The 18,786-nt window shown below is 34.5% G+C and overlaps 2 protein-coding genes across 3 annotated transcripts; one reads left to right on the top strand and one right to left on the bottom strand.

The window, feature by feature from the left end:
- Positions 1–408: 408 nt before the first annotated feature.
- LOC106762044 (ubiquitin carboxyl-terminal hydrolase 17) lies at positions 409–8,983 on the bottom strand. Of its 2 annotated transcripts, none has more exons than XM_014645726.2 (11): positions 8,270–8,983; positions 6,254–7,673; positions 6,056–6,144; positions 5,736–5,821; positions 5,459–5,621; positions 5,245–5,365; positions 4,780–4,937; positions 3,438–3,522; positions 3,141–3,353; positions 1,388–1,449; positions 409–1,242 (listed from the first exon to the last, which is right to left on the bottom strand). In XM_014645726.2, exons 1-11 carry the CDS (start codon positions 8,542–8,544, stop codon positions 567–569), a joined length of 3,348 nt encoding a protein of 1,115 aa, XP_014501212.1. In that variant the 5' UTR covers positions 8,545–8,983; the 3' UTR covers positions 409–566. The 2 variants fall into 2 exon arrangements, with proteins under 2 accessions (XP_014501212.1, XP_014501213.1); XM_014645727.2 differs by having other exon boundaries at positions 6,278–7,673; positions 8,270–8,980.
- An 8,142-nt stretch (positions 8,984–17,125) lies between these two features.
- On the top strand, positions 17,126–18,786 carry LOC106762780 (aspartyl protease AED3). Its single transcript, XM_014646844.2, has one exon. It carries the CDS (start codon positions 17,226–17,228, stop codon positions 18,534–18,536), a length of 1,311 nt encoding a protein of 436 aa, XP_014502330.1. The 5' UTR covers positions 17,126–17,225; the 3' UTR covers positions 18,537–18,786.

The following is an 18,786-nucleotide window of genomic DNA, read 5'->3' as shown; positions in this document are numbered from 1 at the left end:
AATCTTGTTCTAAAAGTTTTGTTCGAGAATGCATCTTATATATTTTAGTAAATTTGATTTAGAAATTATGCTCCAAAAATTGTGTAAAACCTATTCTAGAAGATTTCCAAAACAAATAATCAAAAAAGTCACTTTTACAATGGTTGAAATGGTTGATAGAAATTATAGGATATAGGAAGAAAAAGTCCATTAGAAGAGTAATGGGGTTGACCCGATTGTTATGTTAATAGAGAAAAAGCAAATTCATGGGGGAATGATTGAGTTTGTTTGGTTGCAGAGGGTGGAAGGCCCTCTGAAAATCATCCAAAAAAGTATAAAACTTGGTGGTGATTTGCAGTACGAAGCAGGTATAATACAAATATAAACAAAATGCAAGTATGATAAGACAAACAATATGTTACTTTCCTGTTTAAAATAACAGAATAAAGTTTTATAAGAAAGTTGGAGGTATGCATATCTACAGCTGGTTAAGTTATTGGCAAAGTGATGTGGCTAATTTTCCTTTCTGAAAACGACGCCGCCTCACTCATTATTTAGTGCTCCAAACTCCAGAGCTCCGGCTTTTACTAAATTTTAATCCGTTCTATGCTTTTTCTACGTAATACACCACATTCTGTATCATTATTACAAAGGTTAGATCCTTCTTTCACAAAACAGTCAGTCTCCCTACTACTAATCCTACCACTACCTAACCCTCTATGCTGTGAAGTTGTGTTAGAATGCAAAACACCCATCCCTCTCCTTTCAACATTCACTGCTCCATTTCTGTATACATCATTGTCTTTCTCCACACCAGGAGAAACTGAATCGTATCGATCCATATTAGAGAGTGGGGAATGTCGACAGTTTAAGGGGGAAGATGAAGAGGACGTGTCAGAATCAGAATTCCTCCACCCATTTCCCGAATCACCAAAAAGATAATCTGTGAAGTCATCTGTACTGGCTGAATCGCAGGTGCTATCGGTACTGCAAGAACCTTCATCAGAATTGCTGCTAAAGAGGGATGAATTATCACTGGACGAGTCTTCCTCTAAAATCTTTTTCAGGTGGTGAAACTTTGAATAGAAAGACTCCAATGCAGGTGAGCCATCCGGAGAGATGGAACTGTTTACATGTTCAGGAACACCATAATTCGTAGATATATATCTCGCTTTCGTTGCAAGAGTCTTTCCGCTGGCTTTACATTTTGAATCCGAGGATAGTATTCTGTTCCTGATTAATCTTGGAGCCCTAGGCGAGCACCTACAACGCGATTCAGATAGTCAGAGAAGCCAACAAGAGAAAATGTAGTTAGAAGGATCATTGAAGCCACCCATCAATGTGTTAAACACTGAATGATTCGATGTCTCCCTCCCCTTGTCAGATTTGAGCAAAAATGCTAAGTTACCTTGCATATAAAAGCATATATGCTCCTACTGTCAAGACTCTCTCCAATTCAACAGCAGTCACCTGCAAGACATACGGCAGATTGTTAAACCAGGTAAAATACAAGTAAAAACCGCATCAAATGTTCTTTAACTTTCCTTCTATTTAGTAATAAAACAGTGATTTGAGGACACATTCATCCACTGAACTTTACTTTACAGAGCTTTCAATTCTGAACCTCTTGCACCACCTTTGTCATTCGTCTACCTTTGCCTGATATTCTTTCTTTCAGTTTATTTGTGCCAATAAGGTGGCTCACCAGAGGGAAGACAGTATAAAAGAGCGGCCGTCACCAGAGGCACTTGCCAAAGACAAAAGAGACCAGACACAGTTGCCAGAGAAGACAGAGGCAACAGGAAGATCAACATAAGAGAGGCAGAGAGAGGTTGGAGAAGAGACAAGAGAAACAGGGAGATATCTCAGTTCATTGGGCTTTTCTAGAATAGCCTGTCTCGTAGCACTACTATGGCATCTGCAACAGCTGGCTACACTTAATGAATTTGGGGCAGCTGTGAGAATTGGATTATTTTGATAATCGATTATTTCGATTATAATCAGAATCAGTTTTGTTTGAAGTTGGGGAATTACACCTTTAAAAGCAAACAACTGGACTCCAAAGATGCAACAAAATATATTACCTTTCAGAAGAAAAAAACTATTTTGGACTTTAAGTTGTGTTTGAAATCCCATTTCAACTATAAATATGTCCAAATTAATAATATATAAACATACCTAAATCTTCCTTTTTAAGCTAGTTTTGTAAGATTAAATTCTAGAATAACATCAAATCCTAACAAAAATTATTAGGCTTACTGTGTCATCCATTGTTGAACCATCCACAAATATTTATTCACATTTACGATATTCAGTCTTCAGAACAAGAAGGTGTACTAAAAATTCCTTATTAACTAGACTTATAATTAAATTTAATTTATAAATAGGTGCAACCTTCATCTTTCAAGTTGGTTTTGAAAAGTTTAGTTTTTTAAGATGTTGATTGGCCCAAACAAGATTTTTTTTAATAAACAGCTGAAATATATAGGAAGACCACTGAAATGGGGAAATTCAATGTTTCCCAAATACACTCTTAACCTCCCTACTACAGCAGGCTCTGTAGTAGTTAAGGGATGCTCTGCAACTGTAGTGGCGCAATAGCATCCTACTTAAATCACTGACCTTTAACTATATTTGTAATTTGTAAAGCATTCTTGATAAATTTTGGTACTACATTGTTCACTTCCCAGTGGACTAAAAGCAATTAGTAATGTAAATAACAGTATGTTGTGATTAGAATATTAGAAAAATGAACTTAGTCCAACAGTTAGACTGTCCATTACTGAGTTAAAGAACTCAAAGGATAATAGGGTATGACTAGGGCGAAAAGAGAGAGTAGAAATCATATTCAGTTTTTAACTACGGCAAAAAGGGAGAGTGGAAATCATATTCAGGTAGAGTCCAGATCTCTCCGGACACCAGGAGGAATCTTCATTGACATCTCATCTCTTCTCTAGCTCTAGTCTTCAAATTAGGTCAAGATGCAGATGTTTCTATCAAATGCTTTCATTTCTTAATCCCATATTCTGACCCAGTTTTACCATATATTTTATCAAAAGGACCATGGACTACAAATTAAGAAAATCATATCTAGAAAAGTACATTTGGGAACCAAAGGTTGCTCTTGATATTGGGAACAAATACAAAAGTAAGGGACTTACCACACTGTCATCAACCTTGAACCACCTGTTTTGTATATTCTTCACATAGCACACATAATGACCCGAAAAGGCAGCATTCATGTTATCTAAGTGGACAACTACCCCATACAATCTGTATATGGGTGATTTATCACTAGTCCCACTCATGAAAGGCGCCAAATTAAGTATTTCAGGAAATTGAATAGGCTTGTTGAGCTTCCCAAATTTCCCAGACTGCAATATGATGTAACAAATAAGGAAAATGTGCGTATAGTGCAGGTAAAATAACATTGTCTTGGAATTGAATTCATGAAATACCTGAAATCTCTTTAATGCAACAGTAAGAACATTGGGTGCCTCTGAAACTGTCAACTTCTTCTTGGCCTTCTCATAAGATTTACATCTTTAAATGGAAATAGTTTATTAACACAAGCAAAAACATTTGAGTACAAGTACTCCAAACAAAATTCCAACTAAAATCGAAGATAAGGAAACATTTGCACAACACTAAAAGACAAAATAGGAGAGACGATAACATTTTTATGGATGCTATATATCATAATTTTGTAAAAGGCTAGAGTCATAACTTGGCCACAATAAAATAAGTTTTACAAGGTTGATTTGACAGATTATCTTGCATGTCAATTATTATGGCACAGGCTTTGTAAACTTGTGACATTAGGACTGTGGAATACTTTCTTTTATGTAAAGCCAGGCCAAAATCATAGAAAAATAATGCAGTAATTAGTGAATCCGTCGTATGCTAATGGCCTAGGATCCATATAATATAGGCTCAATGGAAGTAGGCCATGTGCAAACCATTCTAACACTTGCCATTTGGCACATGCCTAAACATTTTCCCTACTTATGCAACATCTGTTTTAATACCAAGGTGATTATTAAGAGGAAACAGAAATAACTTAAATTTTTTTACTCATAATGGCACATAAAAAGATGATAAAATTAAGAGGTGTTTTTATTGGTCGGGGCTGTTCTTCCCTTGACAGGAGACATCCCAGACTTAACTTTCCTTAACCAATTTAAGGAGCCTGATTGGATAAATGCATAACTACTTTTAAGATAGCATAACTTATTTCATTTTTTCACCTGAAGTGTTTATGATAAAAATTACCAAAACAGGCAGAACATCACAGCAACAAATCTGTAAGTTTCTTGGTGACAAGAAACCAAAACTCTCTTTCAGATTAAAAAAAATGCACAGAGGAATGTTACACCAACTTTGTAAAATGATGTTTTTATTAGAAAAGCCAGCGCAAAGACGTTCAACAACTTTCAAGGGAAGAAATTCCCTTTTACACAGGACAGAACCTGTCTGAAACAAAATACTCAACCTTCCTCATACATGTTTTCTCCCCTTAAGAGATAACCCACCATAGACATTATAACTGCCTCCTAACTTCTAACATAACCCTTCTTACCCCCCTGTTAACTGTCTAACCCCCTCCTAATTGACTCTTAACTTCTATTTCTGCCCTTTTTCCTAACATAAACCTTGAGAGTTCTATCAAAATCTACATAATCCTATCATGCTAACAGTTTAATTCTAAAATTTTGCATTTAATCTACACTAAAAAATCTGTAGTAACTTAACTCTCCCTATGAAGATAATGATCAAAAGGCACCCAAAAAATCAACCAACCTGACACAGTGGTACTTGTTTTCCCCATCCAGAGTCTCAGTGCTTGTAAATCGTTGAAGAGCCTCCACCAGGGTTGTTATATCCCCTTCTATCTCAACAGTCAGATCCATCATCCTTTCTTGACGCTCAGACTTCCCTCCACATTTCATGCATTTTATCTGCCAAATGAGGAGAATGTTCATTTGTCCCTTTTACTTCCAATCAGCAGATTATAATGACTAATAATATCATTATCTATTTCATAAACATGTTCAGACTTTGCTCCACATTTTATGCATTTTATCTGCCAAATGAGGAGAATGTTCATTTATTTTTTTACCTTCAAATAGCATATGTTACTATGACAACAATGATAAAATTATCTTTTACATAATCATGCCAACACTGTATTACAGTTATGACAGGAGAAAAGGAAAATCATAAAGAAAATTGTGAGTTACTATTTTAGATAGAAATAAAAATTACCTTTGATCGAAGGTAACCACCAAATGTTAGACCCATTAAAGTAGTGTCCTCTTCTAAAGAGCCCGATGCAGTAACCCCAGCTTCCAGAAGGCAAACAGATTGCATTGTGTCAATAACATGCCTGTCAAGTGTCAAGTGCATCATCGTTCATTTAAAATGAAATACAAAACAATACTCAGGTTATTTTACATGGATTCAAAGGTGTAAAAAATACCTAAGAAATTCATGTGCATCTTCTTCTCTCCCATTACTAAGCTGACTTCCAATATTCTGTAAATGAGAGATTATGCTCATAGGAGACAATGGAGATTTTGTGTCCTTTGACTTCAAAATCAATCTTTCAAATTCACAGGTGAAACACCATTTTTTAGGTGCACCTAAAATTTGCATAGGAGATATTTAAGTTACAAAAATTGTTACAACTAATAACACAATATTCGATAAACAAAGTAGGTGTGTTTCCATGATGAAACCTCTGATAGTATACATACATGATTTAGAATGTAATCCTTGAAACAAATAAGCAGTCAGAGGCGGCGTAAATGCTAAGCACTGAAGTATAGCATTAGCATAACAACTGCAAAGTTGAAAAGAAAAACATGAATCTTCCACAATACATGGTGGAGGAGTAATTGATTACAACCTAACTATTCAAATCAATCATTTAATGATAATGTAAAATATGTGTCTTTATGAGCAAAGCAAGGAGATAATAATACACACCACAAAGCGATATTGCAATGGTAAAATCCACATATAAGATGGAACCAATTATATTTTTAATGTTTTATCTTAAATCATTTGAAATTACCTGTTTCCACAATTTATAAGGCCAAATGGGCATAACTCCACCTTGTTTGAGTTATAAAGCTTGACAAACATTTCATAAGGAAAAAAAACCTGCAATTAAATGTAAGGTAACAATATTTTTAAGCACAAAAATAATGCAAATATATATATATATATATATATATATATATATATATAGATATATATGTTATAGAAGAACCTTGTCATTGTGTCTTTCACCAACCTCACTCCCAACAGAGAACGGAAAGTGCTTTGACATATTTGATTCTCTAAACTGATCAATAACTTTCAAAACAGAAGTTTTTATACCACTTCCAGAATTTGCAGAACAGCTAGCAACACGAGAGGAAGTGACAGTCCAGGTGTCATATTCATCGTCATTATTCCTGTGTTTTGTACTGGCATAAGAATTTTCTTTAGTTTCAGAAGCTAAATTAGAATCAGTATGGTCATGCTTCAGGCATCCAATCGCAGTGGACTTGAAGGTGCTGTGGCAGTTTTCCACAACATGATTTGTTACCTTAGTGTCAGTTGCTTGCAAATTATGGATGTTCAAAGCATCTGCGCAAACTGAACCTTTGCCTACACAGGAGGATTGATGGGAGAAAGATGATAAAGGTGGTCTGGAGCTGGCTTTAGATTCCAAATGATCAGATTCAAAATCACTTAGAGTAACATAACTCCTAATATTGGAAACATTGCCATTGGAGAACGAGAAATTCCTCTCCTTTGAAGAGTTCATGTTGTCATTCTCAGACCCAATACAATTTGGAAATGCATTATCAGATTCAGAACCCTTCATCTTGGTATCTCCTACATGTGCAGGAGGTATGGTACTGAATGAAAAGTGAAATGAAGATTCAGAAACAGTCCTTTTAACCGTTGATTCATCAGAATAAGATGTATGAGTGTCATTCTTAGAATCATCTTTAATCCCATCAAGTGCTTTATCCCAGAATCCAGAAAACACTGCAGAAGGATCAATTGTTTTCTCCTTATACACATTTGAACCTGAATTACCATCTGATGCAAACTTACTCTCTTCTTTACTAAAACCAGGTCCGATATGATTTAATTCATGCATTGTAGAAAAACCATCTACTGAATCAACCAAAGCAGCAAACTTAGGTGAAGAAGACATGGTTGCCCCATTGCTATTGTCATTAGTTTTGTCACGAATGTCAGGGGTGGAATCAACCAAAATATCTCCCTCCGATCTGACATGCTCATTAGAAACGACACTCTCACAGACAGAGGAATCATCAGATGAATCACTGGAACCTGTGGAAGCTGAGAATCCAGAAAATGAATTACTGGACAATTCCGAATTAGAATCTGTTATATTCCCCTCTGCAAGAGACTCAAATCTGAAGTTTTCATCCTTCTGAGATGAAACTTTTGGAGAAAAGCAGCTATCAGAAATTGAAGGCTTTTCAAAGGATGATTTACATTCTGTTCTTTCACTTTCTGACTTCTCACCATATATTCCAGAGTAGCCTTGTTCTACCACCTTGCTGCCAAGATCACTTTTTATATCATAACTCCGGTGGTTTATGTTGGAAGGACTGCATTCTAACTTGTGACCTTGCCGCCAATGAACAGTTTGGCACTCAAAAGAACTGAAACACCACAAACCAAGCATGCAATATTATAAATTGGAAGACTGTAAAATATGCAGACCCAAAACAATTAATTGGAACCACTGTAATACATAATGTCAGTCAGCTAGATCATTCAACTCAGTGCATAAATGGGGTCGTGACAACCGGGCCCAACTAAAGAAAAAATATCTTAAAAAAAAAGTGTTCTTCGGAAAGGTTTCTACATAAACATGTAAAAATACAATCTAAAGCACCAGACAATTTTATTTCTCATGATCTCACTGTCGTTAACTATGTCGAATAATGAGCTAAACTTGTACAAGAGCTCCTCTAGGATAGTACTTAACTAAAAGCAAGATATTTTGTGTATTTATCTTGGTGACATGAAATGTAACAACAAGAAGTAAACACAGATTTAACATAATGTAGAGTTTGTTTTAGAAACCACAAGAGTCCAGAAAACAAGATCAAAAATAGTATTCCCAGTTTCCAACAATAATTAATAAAAGCACTGTTAACCAACTTGTCCATTCTGAATAAATGAACTTCACAACCCATGCCACATTAAAAATAATACTCCTAATTAAACTATTCAACATAATTTCAAAACCCACCAGTAGCGAACTGATTTGCACTGAGCGCAGCGCGCGGTGGCGGGAAAATAGCACACGGCGCATTGATTGCTTGGAGCAGCAGTAACCGTGCCGTATGCTTCTTTCTCGGCCCTGGCAGTTTCCTCTGCTGCCAAAACCAAAAGTCTCCTGATCTCCTCCTTCTTAGCTTCGGAAACCTGCCATCTACGGCTAATTACAAGGCCGATCACCGGCACCGCCAGACAAACCACCAAAAGGACCAGGCTCGAAAACCCTAGATCCTCGGTGACACGCATTTATCCTGCTCCCCACACACATCCAGCACCAATAACACACCTTAAGCAACTATCACGAGGACCACACATAGATTGGTCCAACAGCTGCACGGAAAACCCCGAGAAAGCCTCCACCAAACCCCAAGGTCTGGACAGTGTGAGAAATACGCGGCAACCCGTGACGGTGCGATTCACGAGAAAAGTGGAGTCAATGTATGTGGATCGCAGTCCCAAACAAAGTGGATTTAGCACTGGAAATTGAAAACCACGGAGCCAAACTCAGTTTGGTGGTAGTTTTGTTGTTTTGTTAGGTTGGGATGAGAGAAAAGTTTGCAGGGAAGAAGGAAGAAAGAGATGAAAGAAAACGCGGTAAATGTAAATAAAGATAGTTTCTTTAATTTAATTTAATTTAATTAATTAATTAATAAATGATACCGATGGTTTGTCGAGGGAAAGGAATTTGGTCGTTGGAAAGCGTGAATTCTCTCCGTTGGTTTGCTGGATTCGTCTTCATCTCAAATACTATTCTTTGGTTTGGTTCTCGAATCTCAAAGCGGGTCGGGTTTGGGTTTGAGTTGGTGTAACAGGATGGATGGCACGTGAATGTGGGGCTTCGATTGATGGTCGTGGTTTGAGATTGGAGCAGGAAACGGTGCGGGTGGGCCCGGATGATGATCGTAAAAATGGCTTCATTCTAATTCTTGCTTTTGGTGGAAGAGATTCCACGGAATTAACCATTTCCCAAGTAATTATCAGCTTAGGTGTGGGTCGGTGCTACTGCCCAAACATGCCTTTTCATTGTCAGCAAAGGATACTTGACTTTATTCATAAGAAAAATTTTACAATTTATAAAACCTTAAACCATCAATACACCACTCAAAACTATCTCTCTTCTATTTTCATTTCTATTTTTATTATATTTGTAACGGATTTAAATGTTTAATATTTTTCATTGTTTTTTTCTGACTTTGAATTGTCTATTTTGCATGTTTGAAAAAATTGCATAAAGTATATTGTCTAACTTTGAATTTAATTCCAACATAGATATTAATTAAAAATTTATCTGATATGAACGTATTTTAATCGAGATTTTAATCATTAATTTTGTAAATAATGTCTTTTAAGACATTACTTAGTAGAATCAAAACTAATAATTGTAGCGGTTTTCCAACATCTTAATTATGTAGCGTCATTATGCATGCCTTTAGTACTTTTAGGTTCCCTGACAAAGAGAACTTAACAGGGAAATGCTAATTAATTAGTCAATTAGACAGAAAAGTAATTCAAGTTTTACCAGATTTATTGGTTGTATTTAACAAATAATGTTGTATGGGTATAAATAAATAAATAAATTTTGTTAGAGACTAAATTGTGATTTTTTTTTCTTTTTGTATTGAATTGAGATTCTTTAAATATGATTTTAAATTCAAATTTTATAAATTTTTAAATTAGATTTTATAATTTCTTTTTATTTAGTTTTTCTGCCCTTTAAACTTGAAATAGACAAATCAGCACCGTAAAGTGCATCGAACTTCTTTTTGACGGCCTAGTACAGTCAAATAGTTAGAAAATGATAAAAGCACAGAACAAAGGTTTAAATATTTGACTTTTTCTTTTCTTTTTATAACTACCGTGTCATTATGCTTCTCTGATTTACATATAAATAATATTAAACACGTACAACTACCAACACATTTTAAAAGTAAATATTAATTTTAATATATGTTAGTTTTAATTAAAAAAATATTTAGCATCTGTGAGGTCTATTAAATTCTTTTAATTGTATTAGAAATATTTAAAAAATATATATTAATTTTTCACGCTTATTATTTAATGAAATTCGAGTTGGTTTCATATAAGTGCTCATTGTAATAAATGTTGATTCACAACATAGATAAATTTGATTTTTTGAGGCATGGGTGACTATTGTTTAAGTGTTATATAAATTTTCAAGATATAACAAAAAAATTTAGCTAATGCAGGAAAACTAATAACTACCAAGGTGTAGTAAGAATAAAGAATTCAGGATAAAAAAAGAAAAGAAGGATTGAATATGTGATTTGAAGGAAGAAGATACTTATTTATAATTTTTCAATATTTTGTTTTCACAACAATCTTACTCAAACTTTTTTTAGGTTAATTGTTGAAATATTGTTAATAAGGAAATCTTTTAAAGTTTTTAGTTAAAGAGTATGATCATGTTGATTTAATAATGTGTTTGATTTTTTTTGTTGGATTTGAACTCCTAATTATATTAAAAAGTCTAAAATGGTGGTTAACACTTTTTTTTTACTCACTTAAGTTAAGTAAAAGCAAAAGCCAGAGAGAAGAGAGAAAACGAATTCTGTGAAATTTTTTACTGTGTAATCTCAATAAAACGACATTTATATGTTTTTTACTGTGCAAAATTTAAAACATAATTATTTATATGTTTCTTATCCTCTTTGTTACCATACCAATTTGAATTTCTAAAATCAACAACATTTTCATTGAATTAGATGTGATTAGCTTGAAATAATATATTAAAATCAAGAAAGACTTGTACATTTATTGAGATTCTTATACTTATACTTGTGTTTTATTAATTTTCTTTAATCATGTTAACTAATACTACAAAATATGAAATATTTATTCTATTGATATAAGGGTGCCACATCCTACAAATTCTTTAAAGGGTTATTTTATTTGTTTTTTTTACCAAGAAACAATCCTTTACCAATATCTAGAGCTGTCAAAACGGGTAATCCGGCTTGACCCGACCCGGTCCACCACGGGTTGATCACTTAGTGAGGCAACCTAATCCGACTCATTTATTAGCGAGCCAGAAAACCTTGAATCCTGTCCGACCCACCATGGGTTGGTGGGTAAACGGGTTGACTCACTAGCTCATTTAATTACATTTTTTTAAAATAAAAAATACAAACTTTCTGTAATTTAAATTTAAACAATTTTCACTCCCAAAAAATTATGTTAAAGACAATTCAAAATAATAATAAAAAGTACAATATAATCCAAATGTCATTCAAAAACAAACGCAAAAAACATACAAATAAGTTTTTTATATTCATCATTTTTTGTTCTTATTGTAACCCTTGACCCTTGTTCTTGTTGTCTCCAAATTCACTAATAAAGATTTTCCTAATATCAGAACAATTCCGACAATCAATAAAAAAATATTAGTAAAAAAAAGAGAACCAATACTCAACAACATCAACAAAAAATTAATAGTTTAATCTGTAACATAATTTCCCAAATTCAAAGATATCAAAAAAAGCTTGTTCAAATAATGTATACTCAAATTGTTTAAATAAAATGAACAAAATCTGACACAAACATGTCAGAACATGAAAAAATCATTTCATGTCTTCAAATCCCCCAGAACAAAAAACAAATTCGCAAATCCTTATTTTTGTCATTATAGGGTTTTGAAAAAAAAAAGAAAGAGAAGTGAGAAAACAAAAATGTGGAGAAAAGAGAAGAAAAAAGGAAGGTTGTTTTACCTGCTCCTTGAAGAATTTCAGTGAAGTGAGGGTGAGAGCACCGTCAAGAGCAAGTACTATCGTGAGAGTAATTTGTGAGAGCAGAGGTTAATTTCTTTTTTTAGTATACACAGTGAGTAAGAGTGAAGAAAGTATTTTAGTTTTTAGGGTTTCATAAATAAAATAATAAATTAAAAAAATAAAATTAGGTAGGTGGGTTGGTGGACCAACCCGGCTCACCACGGGTTCAACCTGCATGAGCCGGGTCTAAATGAGTCGGGTTGAAATTTGACCTGCATATAAGTGGGTTGTATTTTTTAAATCCAACCCGACCCAAACCCGTGACGGACCGGGTTGACTCGCAAGTTGTGACCTATTTTGACGACTCTACCAATATGTAAAAATTTCAAAACCAAAAAAGTAAGAGTATGTTCATAAGTACTTATTTTCATCCCAATTTTTTTTTTCATTTACCTTTCAAATTTTGCATTCAATTACTTATTTTCTCTCATCACATAAGTACACATACTAAGAAAGTTATTATATTTATTACTCCTTTCAAAAACATTCCACACTCATTAGTGCATTTTGCAAATCCATTTTTAACAGCAAGAGCAAATTGATCATTCTATATCATACTCACAATGTTTATTTTAATCCATAAAGAATCTTTCTTAATTTGTACACCTTCATCTTTTGACTTTGCATCATCATCTATTCTTAGTATATTTGTTTTCTCCATTGTTTGTTTATCATTACCTTAAACTTTATAAACACATCCAACAACTCACTATTCATGCATTTTTCTACTATACTTATCCAATAAAAGAAAATGTTTGTTTCCTTTAGTGTTGTAACATTCACTAGCACACACATTCAGGTTTGCCTATTCAAATGGAAAAAAAATAAATCTGAATTGAACTTTTTAATTGAAGGATCTTCTAAGTATTTGAATTAAAGAGTCAATTATATATTTTATAGTTTTTGTCAAGCATTTGTATTTGGGATGGCAATCTTAAAAATTCCTCCATATACAAATTTTCAAAATTAACCTTCTAGAGATTAAATGACATCAAATTTTCATGTTCTAATAATCTTACCGAGTAACTCTTTTTTAAAAATTAACTCAAATTTAAAATATTGTTATTCGTGTTTGAAACATAAAAACTATTATGAATACAAGTTTACTTACAAATTTTCTATCTAAGTTTTTTTCTCTAACCCTTATGCAAAAATAAAGATATCATCTATGAATTTCATCTTACCAATTGATACTTTAAACTAGTTTAACGAATCAATATCTCATTTCAATCACTAATTTTGAACATCTTGAAACATGATATAAAAAACTAACATTTGATTTATTAATTAGTGTTGCAACCATTAGTAGAACTTCATTTGAAAATAGTTTCCATCTTAAAGCAAATTTAAATTTTCCCTCTAACATTTTTACAACCTTTATTTATAGACACTCGTATACAAAATAATCATAACTGTTGCATGCAAAATATTCTTTTTCTTTGGTCAAATTTTCCTTCTCATCCCTCTTCTAAAGTTGTTGTCTTCAAAATTCTGATTGCAATTATTCATTTTCTAATCATAATTTTAAATTAATTTATATGATTTACCTTTGCCATAATCCTTCATGTTTCTCGCGTTATTATTTTTACCTTTATTCAATTCATAAGCTTTAACAACTTGAGCAATTTAGTTCTCACCAACTCTTGATCTCAGGTATAGCTCTGGGACTTTTTATCAGCTTTGAAATTCAATATTCATTTTATACAAATTCTTTGATTTCACAATTATCACAATATGTCAAACTCTCGTTATAGAGATCAAAGGACTTTCTCTACAACTTTTATAACTTTCACCACTTTTAACTTCATTTTTAATTGATAAGTAACTATATTTTTTATGAAGATATTCATTGTTCTCCATATGTGTGATAGTTCAAAATACCTTGCGAAGGACACTAACGAGGGCGGAGAGTGATTGCCGATGCAAGAGACATGAAGTGCCAGAGGTACAAACAAGGAGCGGCTCCTGACAGGCTTCCAGTAGAAGGGGCATATGGAAAAATCGAACAGACACCGGAATGAGAGGGATCTAGATACTGTATAGGTATGAGACTATACAATTGAAGGATAACTTAAAGGAATTGATTTACCTACTCATATCAACAAATGCATTTGCTTTTCGGTAGCCTAACCCATTAGAACTCCATAGTTAAGCGTGCTTTGCCTAACCTCTCTCAGTATGGTGGTTCGAGGATGAACCAAACAGAAGTTGGTGGGCATGTGACACCCGGGCACTGACAAGGGCGGGAAGTGATTGCCGGTGCAAGAGGCACGAAATGCAAGAGGTACAAACAAAGAACGGCTCCTGACAGGCTTTTAATGGAAGGGGCATATGGAAAAATCGAACAGACACTGAAATAAGAGGGATCTAGAGACTGTATAGGTATGAGATTATACAGTCGGAAAGTATGCGAGTGAGAACAAAACATATTGGAAAGTCTTGTGTTGATGTGTGGGAACAGTCAATATTCCATATAAGTTGTCACGACATTACATATTTAATCTTTAATTTATTATAAAATTTGAACTTTCTCCCAACTCTATACTGTTTTTGTTTTTTATAATTTGAATGTGTATTTGTAGTTAAATACCACTTTCAATCGAGTGTTTATCTTCTCAAATTTTCTATCATTAAGTATAAGAGAGACAGGGAGACTTCCTCCAAGATTAATAATAAATCATAACTCAATACCAATTTTGTTTAGACAAAAAAGTCTCTTACACAAGGTTTACCACATAAATAAATAAATGAATAAAAACACACATGAATTTTTGTTATAAAAAAAAAAAAAAAACAGTCTACTTGTTTCAATACAATAGAGATATTGTTGAATTACTTCCTCAAGTTTATTCCTTGGTTATTGAGCAATCATGTCCTAAAAGGAATTCAGACACTTCAGAGTGTAGCATCCGAAAGCAATAAAGTGAAGTGGCTTTAGTTATATATTTTAAGTAAATTTCAGTGAAAAACTACAGTCAGTTTAATTGAAAACCAGATGTAAATCTTGTGGTTAAGAATAACCAAAATAAATCTTTGATAAATTCTAAACCAGAATCTAATTATTTTGTAATTAGTAATTGTTTATATCATTAGTTTTTGTTGACTTGTATTGATTAAGAAACTTGATTAATTGATTAATTGTCAGTTGGCAAATTTGTTAATTGAACAAATGGACTTAACAATGATTCTTGTTATATTGTAATTCGATTATGTTGGTCTTTCGTCATATTTCATTACATCATTGAAAGACACAGTATAACATTGTGCTATCACAGGTAGGACTGCATTAGAAATTGAGTTGAGGTTAAATATGCACTTTGTATCCAACAAAAAAAATCTTAAAAGTAGTTTTCGTAGAGGTTTTTAAAATTTAAGAATTCTTAATTCTTCTTTTATAAAAGTGTGAAAAGTCTCGTCAAATCAATTTAAAATATATAAATAAATATAAATCTTATTTTATAAACTAATTTTGTAAAATTTAATTAGAGATAAGTTTACTTTTTTAAGAGAGTTATATTTAAATTCTATCATAATATTATTTTATATTTATATATATATATATATATATAACAAAAATAAATATTGAAAGTCTTATATAAATTACATATAAATTTAATTTTTAAAATTTATTTTTTTATAATATAAAGTAATAAATTAAAGATTATTATAATAAAATTTATTGTTTGTTAGATTTATTATTTTATTTAATATATATAAAATAAATTTATAATAAATAAATGAATGAAAATATTATTTTAATTTATTTTGTAAGATTAAATTAAGTTGATATCTAAAAATAAATTAAAAATTAAAATATTTTATTTACTGAGTTACTGAATAGTGCTATCATTAGGTTAATCAGATTAAATTCAGAAAGACAGTGTGGTTAACTTTATATTCAACGTTGTTGTGTTTGTTGGCCTATATATTTAAAGTTTCTCCCACATGTGATTTCAGTGATATTTTACACTGTTTCTGCACTTTTGTTTTTAGTTGCAGCCATCAATGGACTAATCACCTAATCTCAACTAGCATCCTGCTTCTATTCTCTGTCCTTTTACTCATTTGCTTTATCATTATTTGTTTCATTTTCATTTGTGCATTAAACTTACCATCCGTAACATGTTTTTTACATTGGTATGGCCTTGTTACTTTTCATAATTTGTCATTTATTTCTATCTAGATTTCTGTGGGAAAGACAAGATCTTAATCAGCATGTTTTCTATTTGTTATTAACTTAATTATTTTGGCAAGGTGGGTGAGGGAAAGAGCCAGAAGAGGAATTAGAGCTTAAAGTGTTGAGTTGAGCAACTTGTTTATATTTTATAAGCTAAAGGCATTAATGTTTAATGATCTTGTTTTGAAGTAGATTTGTGTGAAACGAGGGTCCATGAATGCATGAGATTTGAGCAAAAAAGTCTTCGAGTGCCCGTGACCGACCGCATCTCCTGCATTATCCATGTACGGACAAAATATCCACTGTCAATTTCTAATCCCGACACTTATTCAGATCACCACCACTTTCTTTCTAGCTTTGTAATTCTTATCCTTTCACTCCTACTTCCAAAAAAGGTTAGCTTAATCACTCATTAATCATTGAATTACAACGGTAATCAAAGCACATTAAAAGGTTCAATAATTTCAGCACTGTTTGCTGCTACATACCAACACTAAAAACGCTGCAGACCTGGCGAACCAGCAGTGTTCTGCAACACTTTAGAGTATCAATGCACTGAATTCCAAATATGCCTTAACCACAGCTTTCTCCCTTTTCTTCACATCAGTGATCCAACGCCTTTTTGTTTAGTGTACTTCTGATATCAGCTTCACATATATTACTACTCAAAATTAAACCTGTACACTCTGTTTTATTTCTTAACGTTTTCATACTGTTGCTTTTGAGAAATTCATATGTAAAATCAAAGTTAAGAATACTGTAAGAAAAAAAAAGAGAGCAAAATAACAGATCCCAATTATTAAATATCTATCGGGAAGGATGTTTAAGTAAATTTACAAGAACCACTTGCTCCCGCGTCTATATAAATGGTCTCACTCCCCGCCATGCATGGACATCAACCACTGCAATATAGCTACTACTAGTAGCAGTAGCTACCTTCGTCCATATCCAGAAAGTCACCAACAATGGATGCTAAGTTGGGCATTGGGCTATTTTTGTGTGTAGTTTGGGTGATGAGCGGCAATGCCACTGACCCTTGTGGCTCTCAGCCGGATGAGTCGGACCTCAACGTGATTCCCGTCTACAGCAAATGCTCACCGTTCAAGCCACCCAAGGCAGACTCGTGGGACACCAGGATCGTGGACATGGCCTCAAAAGACCCTCTCCGTGTCAGGTACCTGTCCACCTTATTGGGCCAGAAGACCGTCTCCGCCGCCCCAATAGCTTCCGGTCAGGCCTTCAACATCGGTAACTACATCGTCAGGGCAAAACTCGGAACCCCCGGTCAACTTTTGTTCATGGTTTTGGACACCAGCACCGACGAGGCCTTCGTCCCTTGCTCCGGCTGCACGGGCTGCTCCGACACCACGTTCTCCCCCAAAGCTTCCACAAGCTACGGCCCATTGGACTGCTCCGTACCCCAGTGCGGTCAGGTCCGCGGGCTTTCATGCCCCGCCACAGGAACCGGCGCCTGCTCCTTTAACCAAACCTACGCCGGCTCCTCTTTCTCCGCCACACTCGTCCAAGACTCTCTCAGATTAGCCGCTGATGTTATCCCTAACTACTCCTTCGGCTGCGTCAACGCCATCTCCGGGGCCTCAGTTCCGGCCCAAGGACTTTTGGGTCTGGGCCGCGGGCCACTGTCGCTTCTCTCCCAGTCCGGGACAAACTACTCCGGTGTATTCTCTTACTGCCTTCCTAGCTTCAAATCGTACTACTTCTCCGGGTCGCTCAAACTCGGGCCCGTGGGCCAGCCCAAGAGCATCCGGACCACCCCGCTTCTGCGCAACCCCCACCGGCCTTCTCTTTACTACGTGAACTTCACCGGAATCAGCGTGGGGCGCGTCCTGGTGTCTTTCCCCAGCGAGTATCTTGAGTTTAACCCGTATACCGGATCCGGAACCATAATTGATTCGGGAACGGTGATCACCCGGTTCGTGGAGCCCGTGTACAACGCGGTGAGGGAGGAGTTCAGGAAGCAGGTGGGAGGCACGTTCTCGAGCATTGGAGCTTTCGACACGTGTTTTGTGAAGACGTATGAAAATCTGGCACCGCCAATTACCCTTCACTTTGAGGGATTGGACCTGAAGCTGCCATTGGAGAACAGCTTGATTCACAGCAGTGCCGGGTCGCTGGCTTGCCTTGCTATGGCGGCGGCGCCGGATAACGTGAACTCGGTGTTGAACGTGATTGCGAACTTTCAGCAACAGAATCTTAGGATTTTGTTTGATACCGTGAATAATAAGGTTGGCATAGCCCGTGAGGTTTGTAACTAATTAGCTGGGTGCGTTTTTTGTTTGTTTTATCGTGGCAGTGGTTTTCTTGTTTGGGTAGCTAGTTTTGTATGTTTCCTTGTGTTTAGAAAAAGGTGAATAAGCTTGCCTTGTGTGGCTTTGGAAGTTATTCAATGTTAAATAGGGGTACTATATATTGTCTTACATTGATCCTTGTCCTAACAAGGGATGAAAATAATGATGTTTGATGAAGTTAATCATGCGACAGTAATTAAGGATGTTTGTTTAGTGG

Source organism: Vigna radiata, chromosome 5 (assembly GCF_000741045.1).
Source record: "Vigna radiata var. radiata cultivar VC1973A chromosome 5, Vradiata_ver6, whole genome shotgun sequence".
NCBI lineage: Eukaryota > Viridiplantae > Streptophyta > Magnoliopsida > Fabales > Fabaceae > Vigna > Vigna radiata.
This window is presented reverse-complemented; position numbering and strand designations above follow the sequence as displayed.

Excerpts from the sequence above, each read along its gene's own strand:
- LOC106762780 (XM_014646844.2), top strand. The coding sequence starts at position 17,226 with ATGGATGCTAAGTTGGGCATTGGGCTATTTTTGTGTGTAGTTTGGGTG.
- LOC106762044 (XM_014645726.2), bottom strand. The coding sequence starts at position 8,544 with ATGCGTGTCACCGAGGATCTAGGGTTTTCGAGCCTGGTCCTTTTGGTG. Across the intron at positions 5,366-5,458 it reads GATGCACATGAATTTCTTAG|GCATGTTATTGACACAATGC; the intron begins GTATTTTTTACA and ends GACACTTGACAG. Across the intron at positions 3,354-3,437 it reads TTGCATTAAAGAGATTTCAG|TCTGGGAAATTTGGGAAGCT; the intron begins GTATTTCATGAA and ends ATCATATTGCAG.